The following is a 25,265-nucleotide window of genomic DNA, read 5'->3' as shown; positions in this document are numbered from 1 at the left end:
AGCATGATGTGTTTTGTGTCACCATTTTGTTCTCAATTTTCCAATTATCTTTTTAATTAAATATTTTTTTAATTAAGACTCCTTGGAAAAAGAGGTAAGAAAATACACATGGCACTGAGACACCAAAAAAACATCCAAAAAATATCTTCTAAAAGAAGAAACACCCATCACCACAACTCATCCGCAAGTTGTAACAGATTTTGACTGAAAAAAGTCTCAAACTCTTTCCTTTCAAAACAAATGCTGGTTTTAGAAGTTTCCTAACAGCACAGCTTTATATTAGCTACACCTTCACATTGTTTTGAAAGATTATGCCTGGTTCTCAAGTAAAGGAAAGCAGCAGTATTTATCCCATGCCAGTAGATCAAGATAAAAGAGTGAATTTCTACCATATGTACCTTCAAACAGGGAGTGTGTTGATGAGTAGGAAAAAAGATTTATAGAAACTCTTTAAAAAAAAAAAATGAAATCCCCAAATCTTCACAGTCATAGTGAATTAACTGGTGTCTCATTTTTTTGTATCATGAAAACAAAAGAATTTCTTTATCCTTTCAAAGTCTTTTTCATTGCTGAAAATTAGAAAAACCCACTTTTGACAGTAAGACAAAGGTTTTCTCTCTCCCTTCTCCTTTTCCCCTGTTAGACAGACAGGACAATGTGGAGCACTGTCATAAAATACATCTTCAGACAAAACTTCTCCTTCGAGCTTGTTCCAAATCTCCTTAGCCCAACAAATCCCCACAAGATTTCCTCAAGATGATGTTTCATTTCAACACCTCCAACCATCTCCAGGTCACACATGTGACACTTTGCACAACAAAGCTCACAAAATCCATTTATTTCACTGCTCAAACTCCTCCTTCACCTCAGACACCAGAAGTTGCACAGGTAGATCCAATCTCAAATGGGGGGCACAGCAGTGACTGCATCAGTTCCCTCCTCCATTTCCAAGCAGCCCAATGTTTTGGGATCCCTCTTTAGTTTTGGCAGTGGAAACTGTCTGCCTTTCCCATCCATCCTCGGGCCACTTCAACATACCCATGAACACATGCTGAAGGTACAAGAAAGCTTTGCAGGTGTTTGAGAATTCTGCATATTCCAACTTCAGTTTTGGTGGAAGCTTTGCAGAGCAAGCTTCAGTTTAAGTTTGTCTCATTTCTTGAAAAATGAAAGTAATAAATAATCTCTCCCTTCCACTGTTCTCCCCAAATGACAGACTGATTATAAACTGCTAATCAATGAATGAACTTAATTGGCAGTTTCAGATCCTGATAATTTGGCACTCTAAAAAGGACACGTGTACTTAGAGGTATCTGTCCTGTAACTCCAGTTCTTCAATTCACAATCTTTTCCCTAGAGAAAGGATGTGGTTCCTAAGAGAAATTTGGAATCTATGTTATTTGGAATATTTTCTCTAAACACTAGCTAGTTCCAAAGCATTCTTTTGTACTGGATGAGAGGTGTTAGAATTGTAAAATATCTAATTAACAGTTGCTGTAGATTTTTCTGCCAGTATTGAGCAGGAAACCCATCATAAACCAGAGACTTTTTAATTCTGGAATTTAAGAATCAAAATAGTCAGACCAAAATTAAGATTTGGCTCTCCAGTTATACATAGCAAATACTTTTCTAAAGCAGTGTTTTTCAGGTGAACAACTGAAATACAGTAATTTAAGAAAATAAAACTAGTATATATTGTGTGTGTTCCCCTGTGCCTAAAATTACCACAGGGGGTTAAACTGTTATTATTGAAGATGACTAAAAAATTAGACAGCAGAGAATCTGAGAAGGTTTCCCCCTTTATTTGAAGGTCATGTTGGCCATGACACTATTTATTCAAGTTAGAACAAGGATGCAGTGAACCTTAAATGACCACCTTTGTATTTATTATATATGAGCATAACCACAACAAGCTACTAAGGGTGGCCTGTATCATAGTCTGAAAGTCTTTGGTGAGGGTAAGGGGGACTTAAAACACCCCACAACCAAAACCATCCCACTGCAAACACTACCTAAAGCACCTACATGTACTAGCAGAAGTGTATCAATAAAGACAGACACGATCCTAAACACTGTAAAAACAAAACAGCTTGAGCAGATAATTCTTGACCAATTCTACTACAAAAGGAGAGAAAAGCGATCAAAATAATGAAAGGGAAAATTCAAAGCTGTTTCAGAAATGCTATAGTCCTCTGCAAGCATGAACTTTATACATAAGATACAGTATACATCCCATTTATCCATAGATTATAAAGGAATATCAGGAACTTGAAGGCATCTTCTGGAATGCCAACCATGCTTTCAGAAACATAACCTTTCTACTCTACTAGCAGTGCTAATGCACTGTTCTCCAAGCTCAGCCTGGGAACTCAAGCTATTACCTTCCAGGCCACCACACCTCCTTCATACTTTTACACAAACAATGCTGTGACTGCGACTCTTACATATACATAATGCTGAATTTAGGCCTGGTGCAGCTGAACATGAGCCAAAGGTCTTCCCAAAAACATTTCCCTAGGATCCTCACCTATACATTCTTCAGCCTCTCTGAAAGCAAAAGGGGTCTGAACTATCAACACCAAAAGTAAGGAAACAAAGCAGAAGGATGGGGAAAAAAATTACAAAATTATCAAAAGCATTCAAACTAAAAGAAAATGACACTTCCTTCCTCCTGAAATTCATATACCTAACTTGCAAATATTGCAACTCAGTTGCTCAAATGAGTCTAGTTTCCTTATGTATCAAGCTATCAGGATACATAACAGCAGCTGTAATTCCAGAGAATCGGAGATGTGCCTTAATTGTTTTCCATTTTGGGGGACAATCTTGTTCTTTTGATAGCTAAACTCTGAAAACAATGACTGAAGTTATTTTTATTGTAATTGCATCTCTCCTCCCTTGCAAGGTTCTGCAATTTTAGTAAAGTACAATCATGAAATATTGAGTCTCAGACTTGAAAAGGCCGAGCTGTCTGGAGCTTTCCATTTACCTACAAGAAGATATCGCAATTATTTCCTGGTCCCCTGAAAAGCTGCTTGCTTAATAACCATTGAAATTGTTATTTTTTAAAGATACTTAACAGCCTGGGAGAGTAAAACTGTTGGAGTTGCCACTTGTCACTGTATCTGTGCATTCCACATCCTCACTGTATGGTCCCAGAGGGATTAACACACACAGGGCAAGGAGTCAAGGACAGGGATTTGTTCAGCCTGGAGAAGAGAAGGCTGAAGGGACCCTACTGCTGTCTGCAACTACCTGATGGGAGAGTAGAGAGGAGACTGAGTCAGGCTCTTCTTAGAGGTGCACAGTGATAAAAGCAAGAGGCCCACAGACAAAAAGGAAAATTCTGACCTGATATAGGAAAAAAAAAAAAAATCACAACAAAGGTAATTAAGCACTGGAACAGAGGCCCAGAGAAGCAGTGAGATCTCCATCCTAGGAGATTTTGAAATGCCAACTGGCCCAGGCCTTGAGCCACCAAACCCAGCTTTATACACTAGCCCAAATTTGAGCAGGAGTTCAGATGACCTCCAGGCAACAAAGATTTTTCTATAAACCCATGGTACTTTAGTAACAGACACAAGATCCTTTCTCAGTCTCAATGCCAAGTTCTCTCTGAAGTCCCATCACCTGGAAAGAAAATCTAAACTGACAACCATTAGACTAATGACAAATACTCACCACCATATTGTAGGCATCAGGAACTTCAGTTTCAAACTGAAACTTTCCACCTTGGTAATAGCCCTCATCTAGAAAAGGAAAAACAAGGAAAACAGTTAAATAAGAAAAAACTACAAAGACTAAAATAATGGCAGAGGGTTATCAAACACTTAACCTAGTTACACCACACCACTAGCTGCCACCTAATCCAAACAGCGTGTGAGCAGTGTTTTCCTCCCCTCCCAACATTTTTACAGCAGAAATTTGAAGTCAGTGTCAACAGTCCCATAAAAATCCACCATCCTGAGCAGAGTAACAGGTGATACCAAGTTAGAGAAACCTTGGATTGAGCTTCTCATATCTGTATGAAGAACATCCTGCCATGTGGCACACAGCACCACCTTACCAACCCTTGCAATGAGCTGGAGAAATACTTCACTTGCTAGTGCATGCTAAATCCTGCTCCAGGACTTTGCACATCTTCCCAAACTTATGCTAGCAATCATGTATCATGAGCTGTATGAATAATGTGTGCAAGAGCATGTTTCAGTGCACTACAATAAAAGAGCAAGCAGGTTCTTTTATTGTAATTATCTTAGGATGATACATCAGCTAGGAAAATATGTCTGCCTCTCTGTCAATCTCAGACTCAATACCGAATTATTAAAATGGCTACATTTTATAATATGACATCTTAAAATATCTAGTTACATTGAACCAGAAATAATATAATCGGGTAACAATCAGCCTGCAACTCTTGAGGCAGCTGTCCTTCGAAGCTGAAATGCTTGCAAAGTGATCTGAAATGTCTGCCTGGCACTGCCACTGCTTTTCATTAAATAAAGGGAAACAGGTACCTAGCCCACACCCAGCTCTGGGGGTCTGGGACATGTCAGGAATGCTCAGGCTCAAACCACTTTGAGTACTCTCGCTCTCTGTACCACACGGTCCAGCCACAGTGCAGGCCTGAAGGCCAGGAGGGCTGGTTAGCATTGTAGGAATTATATTTTTTAAACCAACATTGCAAAGGAATGTTCTGTGAAGAAATCCATAGTTTCCAGAAAATAAGGGAACGCTTTTTAATCTATCCAGCTTGTTCCAAACTACAAAAAACTAGCTTCTCTACTGTAGGTCAAAATCTTCTTTCCAGATGCTGTCTCCTGGACTTGCTGCCTCCCCCATTCCTACACAGATCTTTTGTCTTCTCCTACCAACCCATGCACCACAACCACATGCTCTGGTTTCAGCCTGTAGCCTCCACACTGCTATAATCACAGGAGAACAGTCAGTTCCTACCCTCCTGCTCTTTGCCATCTTTTAGCAGCTGACCAACAGAAAAGGAGAGGACATCATCCTATTCAATAAGGCAAACCCTCAGCTGGAGAGGGGCGAGCCAGTAAAAGCTGATGCTGCCAGAGATCACCCCCAACTTGCACACTATGTCCAGGGCGCCCCTCCAAAGGACTGTGCCTGAAGCTGGGAAGTCCATCACGGCCCAGCTTCTCCCCAGAGCTCTGGGACAGGTTCAGAGTATGGAAAAAGAAGATGGTTGGCTTCCCCACCCCACCCAGCACTGCTGGCAGCTGCCTCCACGCTGAGCTGCACAGCAGAGCTGCAGCCCTCAGCCTCTGCAAATCTCCCTGGAATAACCTGTCCAGAACACACACTTTTCAAATCCATTCTGCATTTCCACTCCAATTCAATTTTGAAGTGTGGTGGATTTATTGATCAGCCTGCTCAGGTACATTATGCTTTACCAGAAAATCAATGGACATGCACTGATTTTTACAGGAAAAAAAAACAAGATAAAAGTATGTGGTGGTAGTGGATCAAGGGTTGGACTTGATGATCTCAGAGGTCTTTTCCAACTCGGTTGATTCTGTGATTCTATGTATCTTTTGTTTTCATATATACTGAGATAAAAATCAGTAAAGAAAGCCATTACTGAAGAATGAGAAGTGAAAGGTGAGTTAATACCCCCTAGGAGCTCAAACACCACCATTTATCCCACAGAACACAGCTAACAGCACTTTATCCACTGTCTAGCACATTATAACAGCACTGTAATAGCATTTTAACCAACTGTCAGGAATTCTAACTATTTCCTAGGACAAAAGTTATTTTCCTTGGCTTAATTTTACTAGTTCCTTGATCTTGTGGGCCTGGAGCAAAGTGTGCTGCAGCTCTTCACATTGCACCCCTGCTAAAATGGAATAGATGCCTGCTGAGGGATGTATCTACATGTGCCTTATGTCAAAGTAAATACTCCGGTTTAATGAATCCTCAGCTGTCCAAAGAAACATCCAAGAACAGCTCCAAGGGAGGAGAGCTGGCCAAAAGACTGTCAGATTCCTGCCAGTCAAGCAGCAAAAGCAAAGCCACGCTCCACGTGGGTCTGCACACTGGAGACACCAGGCCCACAGCCACTGCAGAGTGCAGGAACAGCAAGGTACGTCCTTGGCTCCGAGCACAGACAACAAGATCAGCCTGACACTGCTCAAGAGACACATGGGGTGGGGAAAAAAAGCTGAACAGTTGGTTTTCATTTTCTCTGCCCTTCTCCACCATGCAGACCTAGCTCAGGATAGCTCCAATACCACCCAGTCACAGGAGAAACTCCCTGTGTCCATGTGCAGGATGTAACTGGTGTCAGCAGAATAGAAGCAGCAGGACCAGATGGTGAAAGAACACCCGTTTTCCTTAAAAACATATTTTAGGTGAGGTCAAGCACTTTCAAAACTGTATATTTACACCTCCACAGGCTCTAAGAGATACCTCATCTATTAACTCAGCTTTCTTGTATTTGTTTTCCCGTGTTCTCTGTAAGGCTGAGAAATCTCTGGAAGAGCTGGAGCACCTTACATGTTGTGTGTGCCTCACGCTGCAGGCCACTTCTACATCCTTTCAGATCAAGTCTCCCTCAAAGACCATACAATACTCATCAGTGCCTTGCCTTACAACTCATTTTCTGTTTTGGTTTTACCTGGACATCAATCCATGCTAGCACTAACCAAAAATTACACTGGTCACATTACTGATCTCGTTGTAAAATAAGCAAGGACATATTTACCCAATTGGGAGAGCAAGGCATCTCTCCTCCCTCCTTTTACAGTTCTCCCTTTATGTTAGTGATCTTTTCACCAAAGTACCAATAAAGCTACTCATTACCAATCACTCAAATGTGTATCAACAATTCATACTTTGGAGGGCCTCAGTACTCAGCCAGAAATCTTGCACTGCATTAACAGGATAAGCTTTCATGATAAAGTCATCTTATGGCATCTCAAGCAAGGAAATAAGTTCTCAGACTGGGACAAAGACCCTCAGCTTTCTTAGGCAGAGAGAAGTGGTGGGAAAAACTGAAGTTCTGGCAGAGTTACCAATGAGGAAAGCGCTATAAATAAAACCATCAACTGAAACAGCTTTAGCACATAACTTAGGAAGTTAGCCACTGAGAGTCTTTTGCTAAAAGGGAATATATCTGAGTTCCAGTCTTCCTCCTACTGCTTAAATTTTTGTCTTTTTGCTCTGCATTAGCAGAGCAAGCATCCCACACACTTCAGCCTCAATTTTCATTACCAACAACCAGACTCTAATCTTAGTTTGCATTTGTAAGGTGTTTTGATGCCTGAAAGTGCTGTGGAAGATACTAAACCAAATTATTTCACCACATTAAAAGAAAATGCAAGATAATTAGGACAGGCCACAAAGAATGCACTTGGGATAGCTGCTCCTTGAACCAGCAGCATTGAAATGCTCAGCCATGCTCACAGACATTTCTCATTCTACGGCATGCAAACCAGAAAACAGGCTCTTTATTAATCCCCCCAGAATGGGACTCTAAAATAACTACACTAACCCTACACTGCTCCAGCTGCCTGGGAACTGCAGGAAAATTGCATTAACCACACACACTCTTCTAGTGTTCTTCATGTGTAAGCCACCTAAACTCACCTCCTTTACTTTTTTCCAGGTCATTACCATGTTTTAGTCTCAGCTTCCAATTTTGTGCTCCAAATATCAGTGCAGCAGGCAGGACTCTGCCTGTGTTACAAGCATATATCTCCTTATTTTCCCTAGATTTTAATCCAATGTGGTACTGGTGAAAAATAAGAACAGAGGCAAGTGTGGCACAAGGGCATTTTTCAATGACAGAACAATTGTTTCAGATGACAAAAGGAAAAAGAAGCTTCAGACAGCACAGAAAGCCAGCAGTGTGTGCCTTGGGAACACAGAGTTTTGTCCACTGCGGCAGTAAAATCTAAGGCTTGCCCATTTTCTAGCAGGCACTACTATATTTCCACTGATGGTGCACTGCAGAATTTAAAGCTCTAATGTTAGAAAATAAGAGAACTTAAACTGAGAGCCTTAAGAAGTGAGCCCATGAAGCCCTTTGCTGTGCAGGCTCCCACTCCTGTTTATGCACCTCATCAGTCCTAACAGGGCGACCCACAAGGCAGTGCTGGATATTCCCTAGCTGAGCACAGCCCTTGCTCCACAAAAAAAGCTGCAGGGAGATTTGCAAAGCCAAAAGCACAAGCAGGATTTCTAGAAGTAACTCAGCTCCAAATGCAAGAGACAGTTCTAGGCAGGAGAAGGAAAACTGGCTCTTCCTCCAGACTGTCAAGTTTCACCCAATAATGTTTAGACACTACAAGAATAGTTGGCTCGAGCCCACTTGAGCTGTAAAAATTCTCTGACAACCACTTAGCTGCCTCTTTGCTATCCCAGAGGAAACTAAGATTTAGCACACCGTAAAGAAAACCTCAGTCTTTAAGAGAATCAGAAAACTACAAAGATTTTCTTGGTCTGTGTTATGTTCTGCCTTTAGAGAGCTGTGCTGAGCTGCAGCTGATCACAAGATTCTATACCTGAATTATGCACAGCTGAAAATAGATGTTTACTTGGGGTCAGACTGCAACTGCAGAGACTTCAGCTGTGCAGCTATATTTAGAGTAACAAAATGTTAATTAAGACCATCTCATTTTCAAGATCATTTCAGCAACGAAGCCAGCACAAAAACCACACTCTGCCTGCAGCACCTTGCTGCACAGCAGTGAACAGACAAAACCAGTACTGTGATTTAGACATCTTGGAATCAGCACGAAGAAGCTACCACTGCTTCACATTCAAGACATTCCTAACTCACACAATGATGCTCTTGTAAAGTCAACTCATTTCCAAAACATAATAAAGCAGTATCATATAAACTGAAGGACATTTGGTGCAAGCAGACTAACACCCACTGAGTAAACATGAGCACATCTTCACAGAATGAGAGGTTAAAAGTTCTAGAATAGCACTTGCATTTATTTTTAATTACACTCACTTTTCCATCACAAAAAGGAGACACATGAATGGACATGTTAACAAGGACCACCCAAGATTTTCTAGTTCAAGGAAGGGCCAGTCGATTTTGGCTAATAAGCAGCAACAGTGACATCTAGTGCCTCCCTGACTTCAAAATCCGGGATTAGCAGAGACGCTCCTACCACACTGATCAGTGCAAACCACTGTTTCTCCAGGTAATACATCTGCATGACTGACAGCTCACCCAAGTGCTGTTGTCAAATACAGAAAACATGTATTTGGGAGGATCAGTTGGCAGGGAGACACCAATCCCAGCACATCTAACTCAAACAGCTCAGTGTACTGCACATGGCAATGTCCTCAGTTAAGCCCTTGCACAGTCTCAAACATAACCAAGCGCACGTGAAATTTAAATAATATTCCAAAAGCAAATTCATCCATAAAACACAACTTTTTATTCTAAAATGGACAGCTATGTGAGCAAACTCTGTAATGTCAGGTGGCTATTAAGACAATTTGGTGGAAATTATAAATTCTGAAAATGTTTCCATTGACCAGCGTGCCAGCAGGAGCTTCACAGTACAATTGTATTAATAGTAAAAGATCCTTCTCATACTTGAATATTCAAAGACTAAGACCCCTACTCATTAAGCATCTTCACTCATGCACAGATTTGAACATTTCCACCAGTGATGTGTCACCTATCTCTTCACCTCTGCAGAATCAAGCAATTAGTAGAACACACTACACATGCACATAACAGGGCTGTAATACAATAACTTGTCCAGACACAGACCAAGATTTTTCTCAGCAAATAAAACAAGATGGTTTGAAACTGGCTGAGAGAAAAAAAAAAAAAAGCTTTCAATCAAAGTAAGCAAACAAGATTTGAATATTTCCTAAACATTCTCAATTTTAATGGTCTTTTTATTGGAATCTGATTGTCAAAGTCCAGCCCAGTTTCTCCATCCCACTAACAAAATAATCACTGTATTATAACCAATCTTTGAGTAGAAACTTTACTGGAGTCCAAGCAATCTCTTGGAATTAGTTTCCTAAACACCAACACGAAGAAAAATAATGTGCTTTAAAAAATTACCTGGGGTTACAGTTAGCTGAAAGTAATGAAGCTTGTTTGGGTCAGGAAAATTCACTTTACATGTACCTGTGAAGCAAAAGAATAATTTACATCAGACAATTAGTTCTCCACTCTTGGGAAAGCAAGTGTATCATCCTTTATACTCTTCAAATTGCCTCTCTCATTAATCCCCACCTTTCAGTCAAGTGATTTCCTCCTACACTTTGAGCATCTCCACTCTATACAATAGTTATGAGTCACCTGGAAATTCTACTTCTTTCAGCTGTAAAGAAGAAGGTCATTCCCTTTCAGCAAACCATACTGTCTCAAAGGTCTTAAAAATCCAAAGGATTTGCTCTCCTGCATAGTAGCTACATGTGAAGGTGACAGCATGCAGAGGAGCATCTCTGCCTTCCAAGCTTCTGTAACATTATTAATAATAATCTGTGTATTAACATTTGATCACACACTGTGACCTGCATGAAGTCACCACAGGGAGATGTGGTGACAGGGGATTATTAACACCTTTAAGGTACAATGAGATACAAGCTTTCCTGAAAGCCTCATCCAAATGCCAGCGAGTCTCTGTTCAGCTGCCACATTGTACAAGTTTCTGCTGCATAACCAACTATGTGCTTTAACAGCAGAGGTTATGGGGCAGCATAAACCAAACACGATGGGTTTATTCTCAGAAGAGATGAATGTAATGAGAACAGTGAGAATGAAGAACAAGTATGGGGGAAAATAGTTTCAGTTCACAGCATAACAGCCCTTTGTTTGCATTTGATGACACAAACAAGTAACCACGGCAGTAGTGGATCAAGGGTTGGATTTGATGATCTCAGAGGCCCCTTCCAACCCAGCTGATTCTATGAAACCAAGTTGCTTTCCCATGCACAAAACTGGCCTTTCATGACTGTGGCAGAGACAAGCTGTCAAGCTGGCACGAGAAGATATGTATATCCACAGATATGTTGCTATCCACCCTGGGTAGTCCTTAGCTTCTTAACCCATCAAGCTGGTTGTTCTTTTCCTGTAGTCAAGGAGCTAAACAGTATCAGAGACATAAACCTTATTTGCCTGAAAAAAATCAACTAGAACTGTGCAGAAGCCCTAGTAATGCACTCACATTGTAGTAACTAAAAATACACATTTCCCATGTGCTTGTCATCCTATAGAAGAATCTACAGAAAAAAGTTTACCCAAAATAAAAATTACTGTGTAAATTCTCTGTAATCACCTTTAAGAAAGAAGAGCATACAGAAAGGAAGAGTTAAAATAATGCCTCTTCCTGCCCTCCCTTTTTCCTGTTTCTGTTCTGCATTTTTCCTCCCATCAGGCAGTCTGTATACTGAAAAGCCTGACTTTTTAAATCTGAGCATTTATCTGGATTTAGAATCATCAGCAAATAGCAGATGCTCATCACAACCAGCACTCAGAAGTTTAACCTGGAGAGAAAAAAATATAGTCAAAGCTTCAAACATAATCCTTCAAACATTCACCGCTTTTCTTTGCAGGATAAGCATATGGACAAGTCAGTATGGATGCACAGCACAGGAACCACCTGCACATACACTCTCAGCCCACTGCACACAACTCACACCTCCTTCCCTGCAGCAAAACGTCTGAGATGACAGAGAGGAATGTGCACCACAGGAAGCTATGCAGGGCCAGTGATGAGCTCTGAACGTCCCTCTGAGCTCACCAGGCAGTAACGTGCTGTGCTTGCCTGTGCTCTAAGAGCTCATGGCAGAATGATGCTGTTCTGGCCAATACCTGAAGCAAAGAGCTCAGCAACAACTTGGCTTTGCTGCCAACACCCACCCTGAGCAACAAATACAGAGCAGGAGGAACTCTACTCCTCTTGTAAAAGTGCTTTGTGTTTTGCTGCCCTTCGCAGAACTAGGCTTTCTAAGCTTTAGAAGCCACAAGCCACTTACCCACTTAAAGCCTATTTTAAAGTAGCCATTAATATTTTCAGCTGTTTATTGCTTATATCATAAGTAAGACTCCAGAGCTAAAACCACATTAATTTGCCTTTTTTGTTTTAAGGAATATGGATCAATTTTGCAAAACTAATTTTCTTTAGTATGTTCACTATTAACAAACATATCGGGTTACATCTTGCATGTGATGCAGAGAAACAGCAGGTTAACTTAATACATTTCCTGAGAACTGAGCTATTTTTCTTTGCCCCTAAATCAGAATCTCCTGTTTTGGAAAGGAGAGAATGGAGGAAAAACAGGTGTGAGGCAACAAATGCACCCTTCAGTCCCACAAACCTTTTGGGTGTTTTATGGAAGTTAAGCTTCCACTCCCCAACAATCAAATTCTGGAGGCGAATTATCAATTCTCCTTCCAAAGGACAATAATGAGGGTCCACCTCTCTACAACCCCTTAAGAGGGAGCAACAAAGAAAACCTGTTCAAGCTCAAGTGGTGGAGTTTTGCACAGGTTTCCCTAAAGTTAACAAATATCATTAGCATTCATACTTCAGTAAAAACATTCAGTTCAATGGTCCTTTTCCCCTTAAAATGCATACCATTAAATGCTATACTTACAAGGTAAATTAGCTTCAAGCTCTGCAACCTCTGTTGAAAGAAAAAAAAAAACAAAACAATACATTATTTATACAAGCATAAAGCCATTCTTGAAGTCCAGATTGGCAGATCTAATTGAAACCGCCCTGTAAATCCAATTTTACCTAAAAATATAATTAAGCTGCAGTGGAAGTTTACCTTGAAATTCCTCTTTAAGCCACTCAATTTGTTACTAGAAACCTGCCCCAAAGATGCTGCAAACACATCCTACTGTGATGGGGACTTCAGCTCTGCCAGGGCTGCTCACACACAGAGCACTGGCATTTCCAAAGCACAGTCTGCTATATATACATACACACTCCTGCTCAATTAAAATTTCTTTTTATTTATTTCCCAAGAATAAAGCTTAAAAGTAATTATTAAAAGAAAGGAAGCAACCTAATTCAGTTGCATAGCCCCTCAGACCTTTTCCTGTCAAGTTACCTTCTCTGGAAGAGCCCCTGCTTTGTCTCTCTTTTGTGTATTTTATTGAAGTCTTAATCTCAACTACCTGTATTTCACAGAAGTATGAATGAGATGCATGAAGATACCTCCCCCTTTCACTTATAGAGTTCTAGAAAATCTCATCAAATCTATTTTTTGCACTTCCTGTAGTCTTTCTTTTCCACTTCTAACTTTGCTTTCAGGCCTGCAGAGAGACAGACCATTTATTTGGGCTAACAACGTGTAAGGGATTTCAGTACTAACTCTCAAAAACATACATGTAAAGAAAACTGTAATTCAGATTTTTTGGCACTGAATCCAAACTGCTCATCACAATAACTCTCCAGAACTTTTTCTGCATCCATGCTTACCGAACCTGGCTGGTCTCTGCAGGGGGCATGATAGTTATTTGACTTCCACCTCCCTTTTGCCTGGCACAGCCCTGGTGTCCCTGCAGCCTACAACACCAAGAGAAAAATACCACCAAAAGAGAAGCAATGTTTCACACTTCCCTAAAAAGTTCACGACTGCGCTCTTTAAAATGCCACACTGGAGCAGCCCGAGCTGATTTAACAAAGCTGTGCACCAAAAGACACCCAGTGCTGGGGCCATACTTTTGATAGAAGTTTTGAAAGAGTACTGTCTTCACAATATAAAAAAAAAATAAATCTAATTTCAGCTATAATCAAGGGCTTTATCTTTACTTTTCCATCCTGATTGATAAAAGAAGACACGACAACCAACAACTGAAGGCTGCAGTTATACAAACCTTTCTTTCTCTTTAAATTCACCAGCCTGTCATAGTGGGAGGCACTACCAACCTTCACTACAGGCTAAAGGTTAGGACCTGGCTCTTATTTGAAGGTGTTGACTGCTTTCCTTATTGCTTTCTCTGCTTGTGTGTTGTTCAGCTTAATGAATCCTGCCTGCCCTTTGCTTCGATGGTGAAAAAAGGGAGACACCCAAGGACAGAGCAGATTGAGTCCCAGCAGTGGCTGAGCTGCAGCAGCTCTGCTGAGCCAAGGCCTCACTTCTGCCTCCTGCGAGGTTCAGAGAGTTTACTGTCACCATAATTCCTTTGAAGTGTGGAAGTTTCCTGTAATGGGTTCACACTTCTGTGTTTCCCTCTGTCCTGGTACAAGAATGACTGGGTTTTCTTCTGGAAACATGAAAACAAAATGCTTACACCTGGGAGAAGAGAACAGCTCCCTCTTTCTTTACAGGAGTGTAAACAGGTGGGAATGCTATGCTAATTAATCCACACAAAAGCAAGTCCTCCAAAATCAAGGTTTCTAACCCCCTCTGCAACAAACCACAAACTAAGAATGCAACAACTTCATAAAGACAGAAATGCAGGTAAAGACCTGCTTCAATAACCTGAATGTTTAAAGTAGTATCAAGTAAGGCAACAGATGTTACTATTAACTGTGCCATATAAATATACATAAACATTGGTAATTAACCAATTAAGATGCACATTTAATGGGCCAAAGCTACAGTGTTTGTGAGTTTTCCAAATTCTATGACTCTTTGATAGTGACAGTCATGACACAGAAACCGTTTTTGTATGTCGCTGCTCAAAAAGCAAATATTTTGGCCACATCATTCAAACCCCATTAAGATTCTGATGTTTTAAGTCATGCATTTTCTACATAAAGCAACACCCTTGGCAAGAGCATTCTCTGTAAGAAGTCTCCCCTTGTGCAGGCTGCCAAGTTATTAAACAGATCTGTAAATAAGCAAAGCATGGAAGTGACAATTAGAGCTCCAATGCACTGAACTTCCAAGAGCTCAAAAAGCCTCACTAAATTAAAGAATAAACTTAAGATCACAATTTTTCTGACCTCCTCTTTCAAAAAATGACTGTCACTACAGATAAACAGAAAAGAAAATTCAACTTGACTACATTTCACAGTCATTTTGTGGAAAATCAGTATCTGTGTCTCAATTCACACCATTAAGATGAAACAACCAACCAGAAAATCCAAGTCTCAGGAAGTATCATTAGCTCCCAAACAGCCAGTCTGGTGTTCTTAAAACCCCCTGTGATCTGGTGCAGAAGCACACCTCAGTGGTATCCTTGCAGAGTCCTGCTCTTGCCCCACTATGCCCTTGCTTGAACAGTTCCAAATGCTATTTGAAACCATAAAAAGAATAAAAAAGCAAGGCTTAAAGTTAAACCTACCACAAACTTTGGAAGAGTTGAATGCAAACTGATTATGCCTCAGAAGCAGCCTAGGAACTTTACAGAAGAGAGAAAAGCTAAGCCTAACACAAGCAACCAGAGCTATTTATAAATGACTTCACAAACAATAACTCTCCCTACCCCTGACAGTTCTCAAGACAGAAATAGGAGCACACTCCTGCCCTGTTACAGGTCTATGCCTCCTAATTCTCACCTCTCTTTATAGCTTTCCTTACTTAGCTCCTCTGAACTGCACAGACCAGTATTAGAAGTCAAACAAGCCAACTAATATCACCAGTTTTTCAATAGAGCAAAAGATGTATATTCTCCTTCTGCTTCCAAATGTTTATTTTAAACAAGACACTATCAAATCACACCTTCAGCTTCCATAAGCTATAACAAAGCTTATTATCCTGACATCAAAAACTACCAAAAGCCACTGTGGTTGGAAATCTCCAAGTCTGCAATATATCACTTCATATTTCAGGTGTGCTGAAAACCTGAGGCATAAGTGAAGCAATGCCTTGCACCTCCCTTTGTCAGCAAAGCCCTGGAAAAATGTCTCAGTAATAACTTCTCAAATTAGCTTCAATTTTCATAGTTTGAAGAAAGCAAATACATGGATTCTCCTCATTTTTAGTTTCAATGCACATGAAACTCACTTTCATAATCAGCTTCCCACTTCCATTCTCTCAGGCTTATACACGAAGGCACACCTGAAACATTTTCCAACTACAGAAATCTGCTGGAAAAGCCACAGATGCTGAAAACAACTGAGGAGTAAAACACGTTAACTCATTTTCTTATATATTAAGTAATTTCCAACTGTCACAGTACTGATAATTTAAAACTGAATGATGATGTTCAGGTGCACTACAAAAACCACAGCTTAAGGGACAACCTTTGTGATCCATAAGCACACATGCATTACTACTCCTGCCACCCTGGCACACTCTCTATCTTGAATTCAATTTCGTAGTCACCTTCATTACACAATATTAATTTTAAATACCACTTTGGCTTGTCCTCAGTCTCTTTCAAATTTCCAGAAAGGATCTGCCTTTCAAGTTCAGCACTGCATTCTCAGCATCCTGGAGGAGCAGTCATGTGGCCCCTGTTCTCAACTTAATGAAGTGCCCCTTAGAGATGAATAGAACATCAAAAATTGTCTCTGCAGCACAGAACAAAATGAAAGGTGCTAAAGCAAGTGAACTGCTTGCTCTATTTTAACTTGGGTACTAGGTCTATAGAATTAAGGCCTTACTCTCCCACAGGGCCCATATGGAAAACCCAGTGAAAAGAGACGTACAGATAAGTCACGCTGAACTTTCAACAAAGGTGTGCCTTGTTAGAGCCTCTCTCCCAGGTGAGAGAGGCAGCAGAGCCCCTTCAAGCACCATTTCTGTCTGCTCCTCTTCCTCTCATCAGCATTTGCTTTCTGTCTTCTGCAGTTGTTTGCATGTCCTCCACTTGACTTGTCTTGAAACATGTTAGCCACTGCTTGGTCTCTCTCCAGACCCCTCTGTCCTGGGCCACAAAGCCTCTCTCCATGACCTGGCAGCTTGAATTACCAGTCCTTGCCCCCCCACGCCCTCAGAAACCCGTGCCCTCAGTGATTCCCAACTGGTGGATGTTTTCCTGTGCCTTCCCAGGGTTTCAGATCAGAACCAGCAGCACACTCCACATCACAGACATATGTGCCCTGCTCTACTCCCAAACGTGCTCCGTTAGCCTGCAGGGGACAGGCTGCTGCCAAATCCTGTTTAGCAGCCACAATTTTAACACTCCAGAGGAAAAACAGCTGGAAGAGAATAATCAGCTGCCTCAGAATTACTTCCCTAAACAAAACTTTAAGAATAGAGATATTTCCATTCATAATATGCCCATGAAATAACTCAACAAAGCAAGTGCCCTGAGCCGTGATTGATAACTGAATATAACACAACACTGGACAAAAATCAAAGGACTGGCTTAGAAAAACTAACAAAGGGTGCCAGTATTTTAAGAGTAGCTTTTTCACAGAAGTGTAAAAAAGCCTGTTTAACTTGAGGCCATCACTAAAGTCAAGGACAGCACCGGGCAACACTATTTCAGATGCTGACTGAGATTTTCTTCACATCCATATGGTACAAACAGCCAACATCATACCTAAATTATTACTTATTCTTCCTACCTTAAGGCAGCATGGAGTTGGTCTGTGCCAGATTTTTGAAGGTTTGCAAGCATCATCAACACTAACAGGGGCTGGGTCATGGCCATCTACCCTTCATCAAATGGCATTGATCTATTTACCAGTCTCTGCACACAACACATTTGAGCACTGCAAGGTTGTCAGCATGACAGCACATCCTCCAAAGAGATCCCACACTGCCCTCCTGGACTGGACTCTATCAACACAAACAAGGCTGTCTTTAACTTAACTCCAGAGAAAAACCAGCCACTGTCTGTGTCTGGACAATACCCCGAGCAAAGCTGGCAGGCATCTGTCTGCAGAATTTATTAGACTATCACCAATTTACTGTGGATCAAGAATAGGACAGTGGTGCTTCACTGCTGACAGAACACTTTGGGCCTCTTCTCATCTCCTCCTCTTCCCTTGCTGATAGCCAGGATTTCTCTTCTTTTATGTAGAACAGATTATTTTTTAATTCACCATTGCCAGGAGACTGATTGAGACTTTCACCCATTCTGCAACTGTCATCTGTTTGTTTGGTAACTCCGGCCTAAACACTCACCAGTAACAACTTGTACTTACAGCTACTCTTCCAGGCTCCTGTAACTTTGTTGATGCAAAACAGCAGCCTGAAGTGCAGCTGGGCTACTACAGTTCCAGACAATCAGGCAATAAAAGGCACTGGTGCTAGTCTAGATGCAGAGTATCACTGCTGTATGCACACCTTGAGCAGACAGCTCTGCCCTCCCTACCAAACTCATTCCTGCACATCTTTATGTGACCTAAAAACACTGTCAGCATCACAAGTTCACCTTCCCTCAGCCTCTCAACATCGTAGATGCTGCTGCAGTTGGTCTATCTTAAAGTGCTGGAGCAAATTCTAGAAACTTTGTAGACAAATGGTCCACGTTTAGCTAAAAGCAGCTTAAAAGAGAATATCCCCAATAAATCTTTCACACTAGCTACTGAATTTCCCTCTCACTTTCAGTGGAGTTGTACTAAGATGATCTGCTTCTACTGTCAGTTCCCATTTGAGTCCAGAAACCATTCTAACACACTGACAGTTGTTCCTACAATTCTTCTGGGAGAGCATCAGGACTGGGAGACCCTCCCCTCCCCGCCCTACCTCTGGCCTGCTCTACAATTTCAGTAACTCTTGTCAGGCCTTGGCCTTTGCACAAGAGCTCAGTGGTGAAGCATTCCTTAACTCTTCTAGGAACTCTTGCCAGGCCAAGGTGGGAGCAGCACTGACCATACCAGGAACTCCTGCTGCCTCAACAAGGTGGGAGCTGAGAGGAGGATGACCAATCAGTCATCCCCAGCTTCGGAACATTCCTTATCTGAATCATAGTCCAAGTGAAATGGTATCCTCCTCACTCGAACGACAGACAACTCCAGTAGTGCCCAAAAAGGCATTAAACATGAGTATTTCACTGATTCTGGAGGGGAATTTTTCAATAGGAATATACTTGTAGGCACACATATCCATACGTGTGTGTGTTACCTTTACACATTTGTCCCTCTCTCTCTGTATCTTTGTGTATCTGTGTATTGACTTGAACACCCCATAACATACTATACATGTTATTATCTTGAATCTAGAATATTGTTATGTTTACAGTTGGTTAGTGATTAGTCCAATATTTAAGTGCTTTTATGATTAAGCGCTGCTAAATTCTTTAGACAAACTGTTGACTGAGTCCAACCCTAATACTGGACCCAGCCACACTGAGACTCATCCCTGAAAAGGAGTCCAGAATGAAAGGGGGTTCACTCTGAATCTCATGACTCAACTGACTCAACTAAGGGTCTCCTTGCCCCCTTCACTCTTTCCATTCCAGCCTCTGCAGAAATAACTCTTAATTGATTCTAACTTGATTTCCCTTTATATGCATTATCCAAGCAGTAAGAAGCAGCAGAAACCTTCCCAAACTTCTTCTGCAAATTTATATTTAAGGACGTTTTCACTGTACCTTTGACAGTGACTCTTTAAGTGGCATAAGCCACACATTCCACAGCAGGGATACAACTTCCATGCACAATCAGAGGAGGATCCAGCACCCAGCACTTGTCAGAGGCACATGAGCAGTGACCTGCTTTCACCATTTGTCAGTTTGGGACTCAGCTCGTTCAATACTCAAGTCTGTGCTGGTTTGCTAATGCAGCCATAGCAATTACAGTGTCAATACTAATTTTCTATAGCTCATGTTCTCTTCCTCCCTGCAGACTTTGGGAAGGTTTTAGCTCTAAAAATGAAAAACATGACTGCTCTAAGGGTACAGTAAAATGTCTTATGGCACCTCACACTACACCAATCATTGCAGTTGGAAGTGCATTTATATTGCACTGCTCTCTTCCTCTCGAGTCTATACCTGTAGGTTTAGCAAAAATCTCAGATTATTTAGTCATTTGGCTTTGTAGCTTAGCCTGGTTAAAGAGCTTATTTCTTCTACCTGAATCTTCCTCCCTCAGAACTGAAGTTCACTAAGGATTTCCAAACTGGAAGTCTAAAGCAATTTCTTTTCAAGAACGATCACATCAGAGTTATTAAAAGTCCCTGTCCTTACAACTGTACAGAGAAAAAATGGTGAATATACCATTGCTATAGTCTACCTGTGGCACTTCCCAGGGCACTGAGGCAGCAGCATTTGCAGTGACACCTTGCTCCAGCAAAGTCACATGACAGAATTTACCCTAATTTGAAAAAAAACAACATAGGCAATGCTAGTTAGGTAATACCAGTCAGGTAAATACACCCTTGTCAGTCTCAAATCATTCTAAAACAAGACCAGGAAATGTGAGTTTCCTGTGACTGGCACAAACCCTAATAGTGGCAGCTTACACATCAACAGCAGTATATTTGCTATTGATCATTTTTAGCAGAAACATCCACCTAAACAATACACTCCTTGCCACTAGAGCATTGCACGGCTCGAGCATTAAAACACTCAACTACTACCAGAGGGAGTAAATCTGAGTTTAAGGCCACAGTAACTGCAAAGTGTCAGCACCTACGGATTTTTAATATTGTCTACGTTACAGGAAAAAAAAAATTAGGTACAAAAAAGAGCTGCCCCTGATTTCACTATAAAACAGTTTAATTATTTAATTATACCCCATTTATCCAGAACTGCCACAAAGTGAAAGTCTGGAGCTTTTTTCCCCACCAGTAACAACCTACAGCAGCCCTCCTAGAACAAACCCTACTGCAATACAAAAACGAGCACTGGTTTTTTTTAACTCACAGCTTCATCCTTAACTTCTAGAGACTCCAGGCCTACAAAAATATCTCCCTGCCTTGCTTTTTTTAAACTTTGCTGCCTATGACCTGTACCATTAAAGACCTCTGGAACACTGCTGTTACCCTTAGGATGTTTTTTCCTGTCACAGGCAGTTATGTTTTTGCTCAAAAAACACCTTCCTATCAAGACAAATATACTATTGCTGATATTCTCCTCCTACATGTTTAGATACTCATGTGGCAATTTTTATCACGTTTTAATTGATGACAGAGCTCCTTATAATGTGTCAATTTTTCAGCAGAGTAAGGAGGACACTTGTCTTGGTTTTCACTATTCAATGAAAACAAGTGTCCTACAGGCAAAGAGCTGCTGGAGATGAGATGTATGTCAATGTACACCCTACAGCAGCAATCCTGAGGTAAGTCACATCACCTGAGGTAAGTCACAAGCCATTTCAAAAACACCTCTGGAAATTCCTGTGCAATTTAGTGTTGTTTACTGGCACCACACCCACAAACCGTAACCCCCAAAATATTTCAGTACAAGTCCCTTTCACCTTTAACAAGCAATTTATCCCGCACAGACACCCTCCGAGTAGAGTCCGACGCCGGGTTGGACGCACGGGGTCCTCTGACACCATCATCCCGCTTCAGCTTGCTTGCCAGTGTTAGCATTCCTGCTGCTTCCACCTGGAACACAGAGGGAGAGCAAAGCCCATCACCAGAAACGAAGCACTGGGGGTGCAGCATGAAAACAACTCACAGCTGTTGAATAAGGAGCGAACTTCCATCACATTCTCTCTCAGCAGTCAAACACAGAGTACGCTGCACACAGCTCACACAACTGGGATTAAAGATGAGGATGGCTCAGAGAAAGATTTTGTTTGGGCTGCGAATACTGAAAGAGCTACAGTTTGTTAGGCCAAGGGGAAGCTCAGTTTTGCAGGGGGAGAAAGGTCAGGCTTACATCAGTGTTCACAATGCAATTTCACTGCTTGACACTGCTCCTTCCTAAGAGCTGCTGTGGAAATACCCCTGCCAGACAGTCTGCTACAGCCTCCTCATCCACACCTCCCAGGACAGTGTTCAGAGCCGCTTTTCAGTTGGCCAAAATATAAGAAATAACAAAGAGAAAGGGGAGGGATCACTGGAACTGTTCTCTAACCCTGGGAAGCAAGCTCTGAGGCAGCTCCCAGGACACAGAAAAAAGACTTAAGCTGCAAACAGTGCAATGATCCACGCAGCTGCACAACAGGAACTCTCCACAGTGTAAAAAGTTCTGAGACTCAATAAGTGAAATAAAGATACACTTTTGCTGTGTTACCCAGCCACTCTAGAAGATAACTGCAATGATAAATAATTACAATAAAAGGTGGACAGAATGCCAAAGTCATTAAACCAAAGCATCCAGTCTGTCATGGCTTAATACATTTTGTAACTATTCTTAGTTGAAGGCAACTCATTCTTCTTAAGTTTGGCAAAACCAACATAATGCTGACAAGATCTAAACCCTTCAGGCCCCACTGCCACTAAAATGGTAGGAGAAATGTTTATCCTTTAAATCATATTAATTAATTCAACCAAATAAAGGGGAAAAATTGCAAAAAGTCACGGTATAATCCTTACCTGGGGGTTGAGAAACACATAATAGATAACTGAGCAAAAAGACTTAAAAAAAGGAAAACATATATTTCACAATAGTCCCTAACAGTATGAAACTCTGGTGAGATCTACAAGGAGGTCAAGTTCTCTGGAGCTGACAAATGTGTGTGTCAGCTGCAAAATATATTTAAAAACAAAAGTAACGTTAGGGTGTAAATGTAAAATCCAGCTGGCTCAACTGAAACATACAGTAAGCTTTTTCATCCTGCTACCCCAGAGAAAGGAAGAATAAGCAGAGAACACAGATCTTTTTTTCTTTGGAGGAGGGAAAACCAACAGCTGCTTAAAAAAAAAAAAAAAAAGGGGAGGGGAGTAGGGGAGCCTGGGAAGTACTGAACGGCGTTCTACATGAAAAGAAATAAATCTGTAAATTGCCGGCAACCTCTCCACTCCAAAAAACCCCCATCGTTTAGGTGCCAATTCCAAATTAAATCAATTCCGACAGGCATTAAATGTCCAAATATCTTTATAGCTTGTCCCGGAAAACCGGGAAACCCAAGAGAAGCGTGATCACTGTGAAAAAGAAATCATTCGCTTCAACTATACCCCAAATTCCAGCGGAGCACGGCAAGGAAGCCCCCAACAGTTCAAGCAAAGCTTCCCCGCTGCAGACCCCGGAGAAACAGGCCAGGGAGGGGAGACTGCTTATTTATAGGGAAGGGCGCAAGAGCCCCGGGAGTTCCCCAGCTCCGCCGGGAGCGGAGGCAGCGGCGGCCCGGGAGCCCCTCCGCAGAGGCAGGGGGATCGCTGGGTTCCGAGGGCCGGGAGAGCTGGGCCGGGGGACACAAGTGTGCCCCGAGGCCCGGCGGGCCGGGACCGCCCCGGGAGTTGTGGGGGCGCCGGGAGGGGCCAGGCCCGGGCGGGGAGGGCTGAGGGAAGGGGGACGGCTCGCACGTACCTGAGCGCGGCGTCAGGGCCCGGCTGCCGCGGCCAACACCATCCCCGGCGCCGGCCCGGGCAGGAGCGGCAGCTCCTTCGGACTCTTTCTTCCTCTTCCTCCTCCTCCTTCTCTCCCTTCTTCTCCCTCCCCTCCTCCTCCTCCCTCCCTCCCTCAGCGGAGATCTCGCGAGAGCGAGGTAGGGCCGGGCAGTGCGCCCGCGGGGTTCTCGCGAGATTTGGCGGCGGTGGCGGCGGCGCTGGGCGGCCACTGTCCGCCGGGAGGGCGGCGCCATGTTGGGTCGCCCCCTCAGGGGCAGCGGGAGCGGTGTGTCCCAGTGCCCCGAGGGGAGTTGAGGTCTTCCGACTGAGTTATGTGTCCCCAGGCTCAATTTTCTCACCTTTTGTAAGCAGAATCACAGAATCATCATCATCATGGCTAGGCTTCGCGAATGAAGATTTGGGATCACAGAATCAAATACGTTGGAAAAAAAAAACCCCAAACCTGTGAGATGATCGAGTCCAACCTACGACCCAACACCACCGTGTCACCTAGACGTCCAGTCTTTCCTTAAAAACCTCCAGGGAATGGTGACTCCGCCACCTCCCTGGGCAGCCCATTCCAATACATTCCATTATTTTATAGTTCCCTCATAGAGCTGCGGAAAAGGCGGTGATTCAGTTACAATATAAATTACACTGAGTCTGTGGCAAATAGCAACACAGCAAGAAGGGAAAAAAACAACAACTGTCAGGGTGGTTTCACAAGTGGAACATAACCAGGCTTGCTGCAACCATTGCCTTAGTGCCTGCTTAAATTAATAGACTATTTGTGCATTCCAGCAGCAGATTAATGGAAGCAATAGTGAATCAAATGGGAGCAACATTGAATCAGATGAAATCTCTGTAAAAAAATGATCATAAGAGCACATTTAGTAATTGAGAGTGAATTACCTGGGTATCATAAATAGACCGACCAAAATCTTTAGAAACTTAAACAATTGTGTTAGATCAGCCCCCTCCACCTGTAAAATAGGTGCATAAAGTTAAATTCTTCCATTTGGTGACTTCCATTAAATAAGGGAACCAGGCATGAAAGCAGCACCCAGGTTAGAAGGTGTGATAAGGCAAAGCTGGAGACCGAACACAAGGAATGTTTGGCTGACAGCTGTTGAAATACTCACTGTGTCCTAAACCTTCACTGGAATGATACCACCACCTCCTCCCCAAAAAGAAATTGGAATTTTGCTGACTGAAATCTAGTTAAACCAGCATAGAATCCGTACTCAGAGGCCTTAAATTGGCTTAGTGCTCTGACTCCCCAGTATTTCCCTCCTGGCACTCCTTCTGTGAGTCTGCAGGGAAAGCTAAAGTGCTCCTTGCCCACCTCCAGTCACCCTCCAGGAAAAACAGAGGACTTACCCTGAGCTACAAAAAGCTGGCAGGGGCATTAGGCTAATGCTGGCCAGCTGCACTTCCCAGCTGTCCCCACCACTCCTGCTCCCAGCTCCTGAGGAGCCTGGCTGCCCCATCACTACAGCCTACAGCCTTTGCCTGGCAAAAGGAACAATGCCTTGATAGATACCTCAGTGAGAGCAGGACAACCTAAATACATCTATTTTGGAGGATGAATAAACACCATCTTGCCTCCTTAGGCTTTTCTCTCCAGATCCATGTATTGTTTGGCTATCACAGCACAGCACTTTAGTCCAGAAATATTCTAGAAACAACCTCCCCTGCCAGATGTTGACTATACATAGGCTCCAGAGAATGGGATTTCTTGCAAGACTTCAAAACCGAGGGGTCAAATAGCGAGCAGGGTCAGGGGATTGGATCCCAAACAGGCACTGATGGCATCCTCCTGTTCCTGGGAATCTGTGGCCACACAGGCAAAACACTGGTGCAGCTGTTTTTGAGAGATTAGCTGTGCCTCACTGTAACCAAATCCAGGAGTCCATGTGCAATTCCAGACACACCTCTGGGGCTTTCCCTGCCTGTCTGTAGTGTTGGCCCAAGGGCATTTCCCTCCTGATGGGTTTTCATTGCCTCAGGTGCTG

General features: G+C 42.4%; 1 protein-coding gene across 3 annotated transcripts in view; it reads right to left on the bottom strand.

The window, feature by feature from the left end:
- UBE2F (ubiquitin conjugating enzyme E2 F (putative)) overlaps positions 1-23,387 on the bottom strand; it is a 65,901-nt gene extending 42,514 nt beyond the window's left edge. For 2 of the 3 annotated variants that reach the window (XR_001920570.3, XM_018071877.3), the window contains exons 1-5: positions 23,231-23,387; positions 21,228-21,360; positions 12,610-12,639; positions 10,070-10,135; positions 3,682-3,749 (exon numbers count right to left, since the gene is read on the bottom strand). Coding sequence is in view for 2 of the 3 variants with exons in the window: in XM_018071877.3 (XP_017927366.1) it covers positions 3,682-3,749; positions 10,070-10,135; positions 12,610-12,639; positions 21,228-21,345 (282 nt within the window). In the remaining variant the exon portion in view is untranslated. The remainder of the gene's footprint in view (positions 1-3,681; positions 3,750-10,069; positions 10,136-12,609; positions 12,640-21,227; positions 21,361-23,230) is intronic. The other variant, XM_018071879.3, reaches the window with a different exon arrangement.
- Between the last annotated feature and the right edge of the window lie 1,878 nt (positions 23,388-25,265).

This window comes from Manacus vitellinus, unplaced genomic scaffold (assembly GCF_001715985.3).
Source record: "Manacus vitellinus isolate BGI_N305 unplaced genomic scaffold, ASM171598v3 scaffold_20_pilon, whole genome shotgun sequence".
In the NCBI taxonomy this organism is placed as follows: domain Eukaryota; kingdom Metazoa; phylum Chordata; class Aves; order Passeriformes; family Pipridae; genus Manacus; species Manacus vitellinus.
The sequence above is the reverse complement of the archived record's forward strand: the minus strand, read 5'-3'. Positions and strand labels throughout refer to the sequence as shown.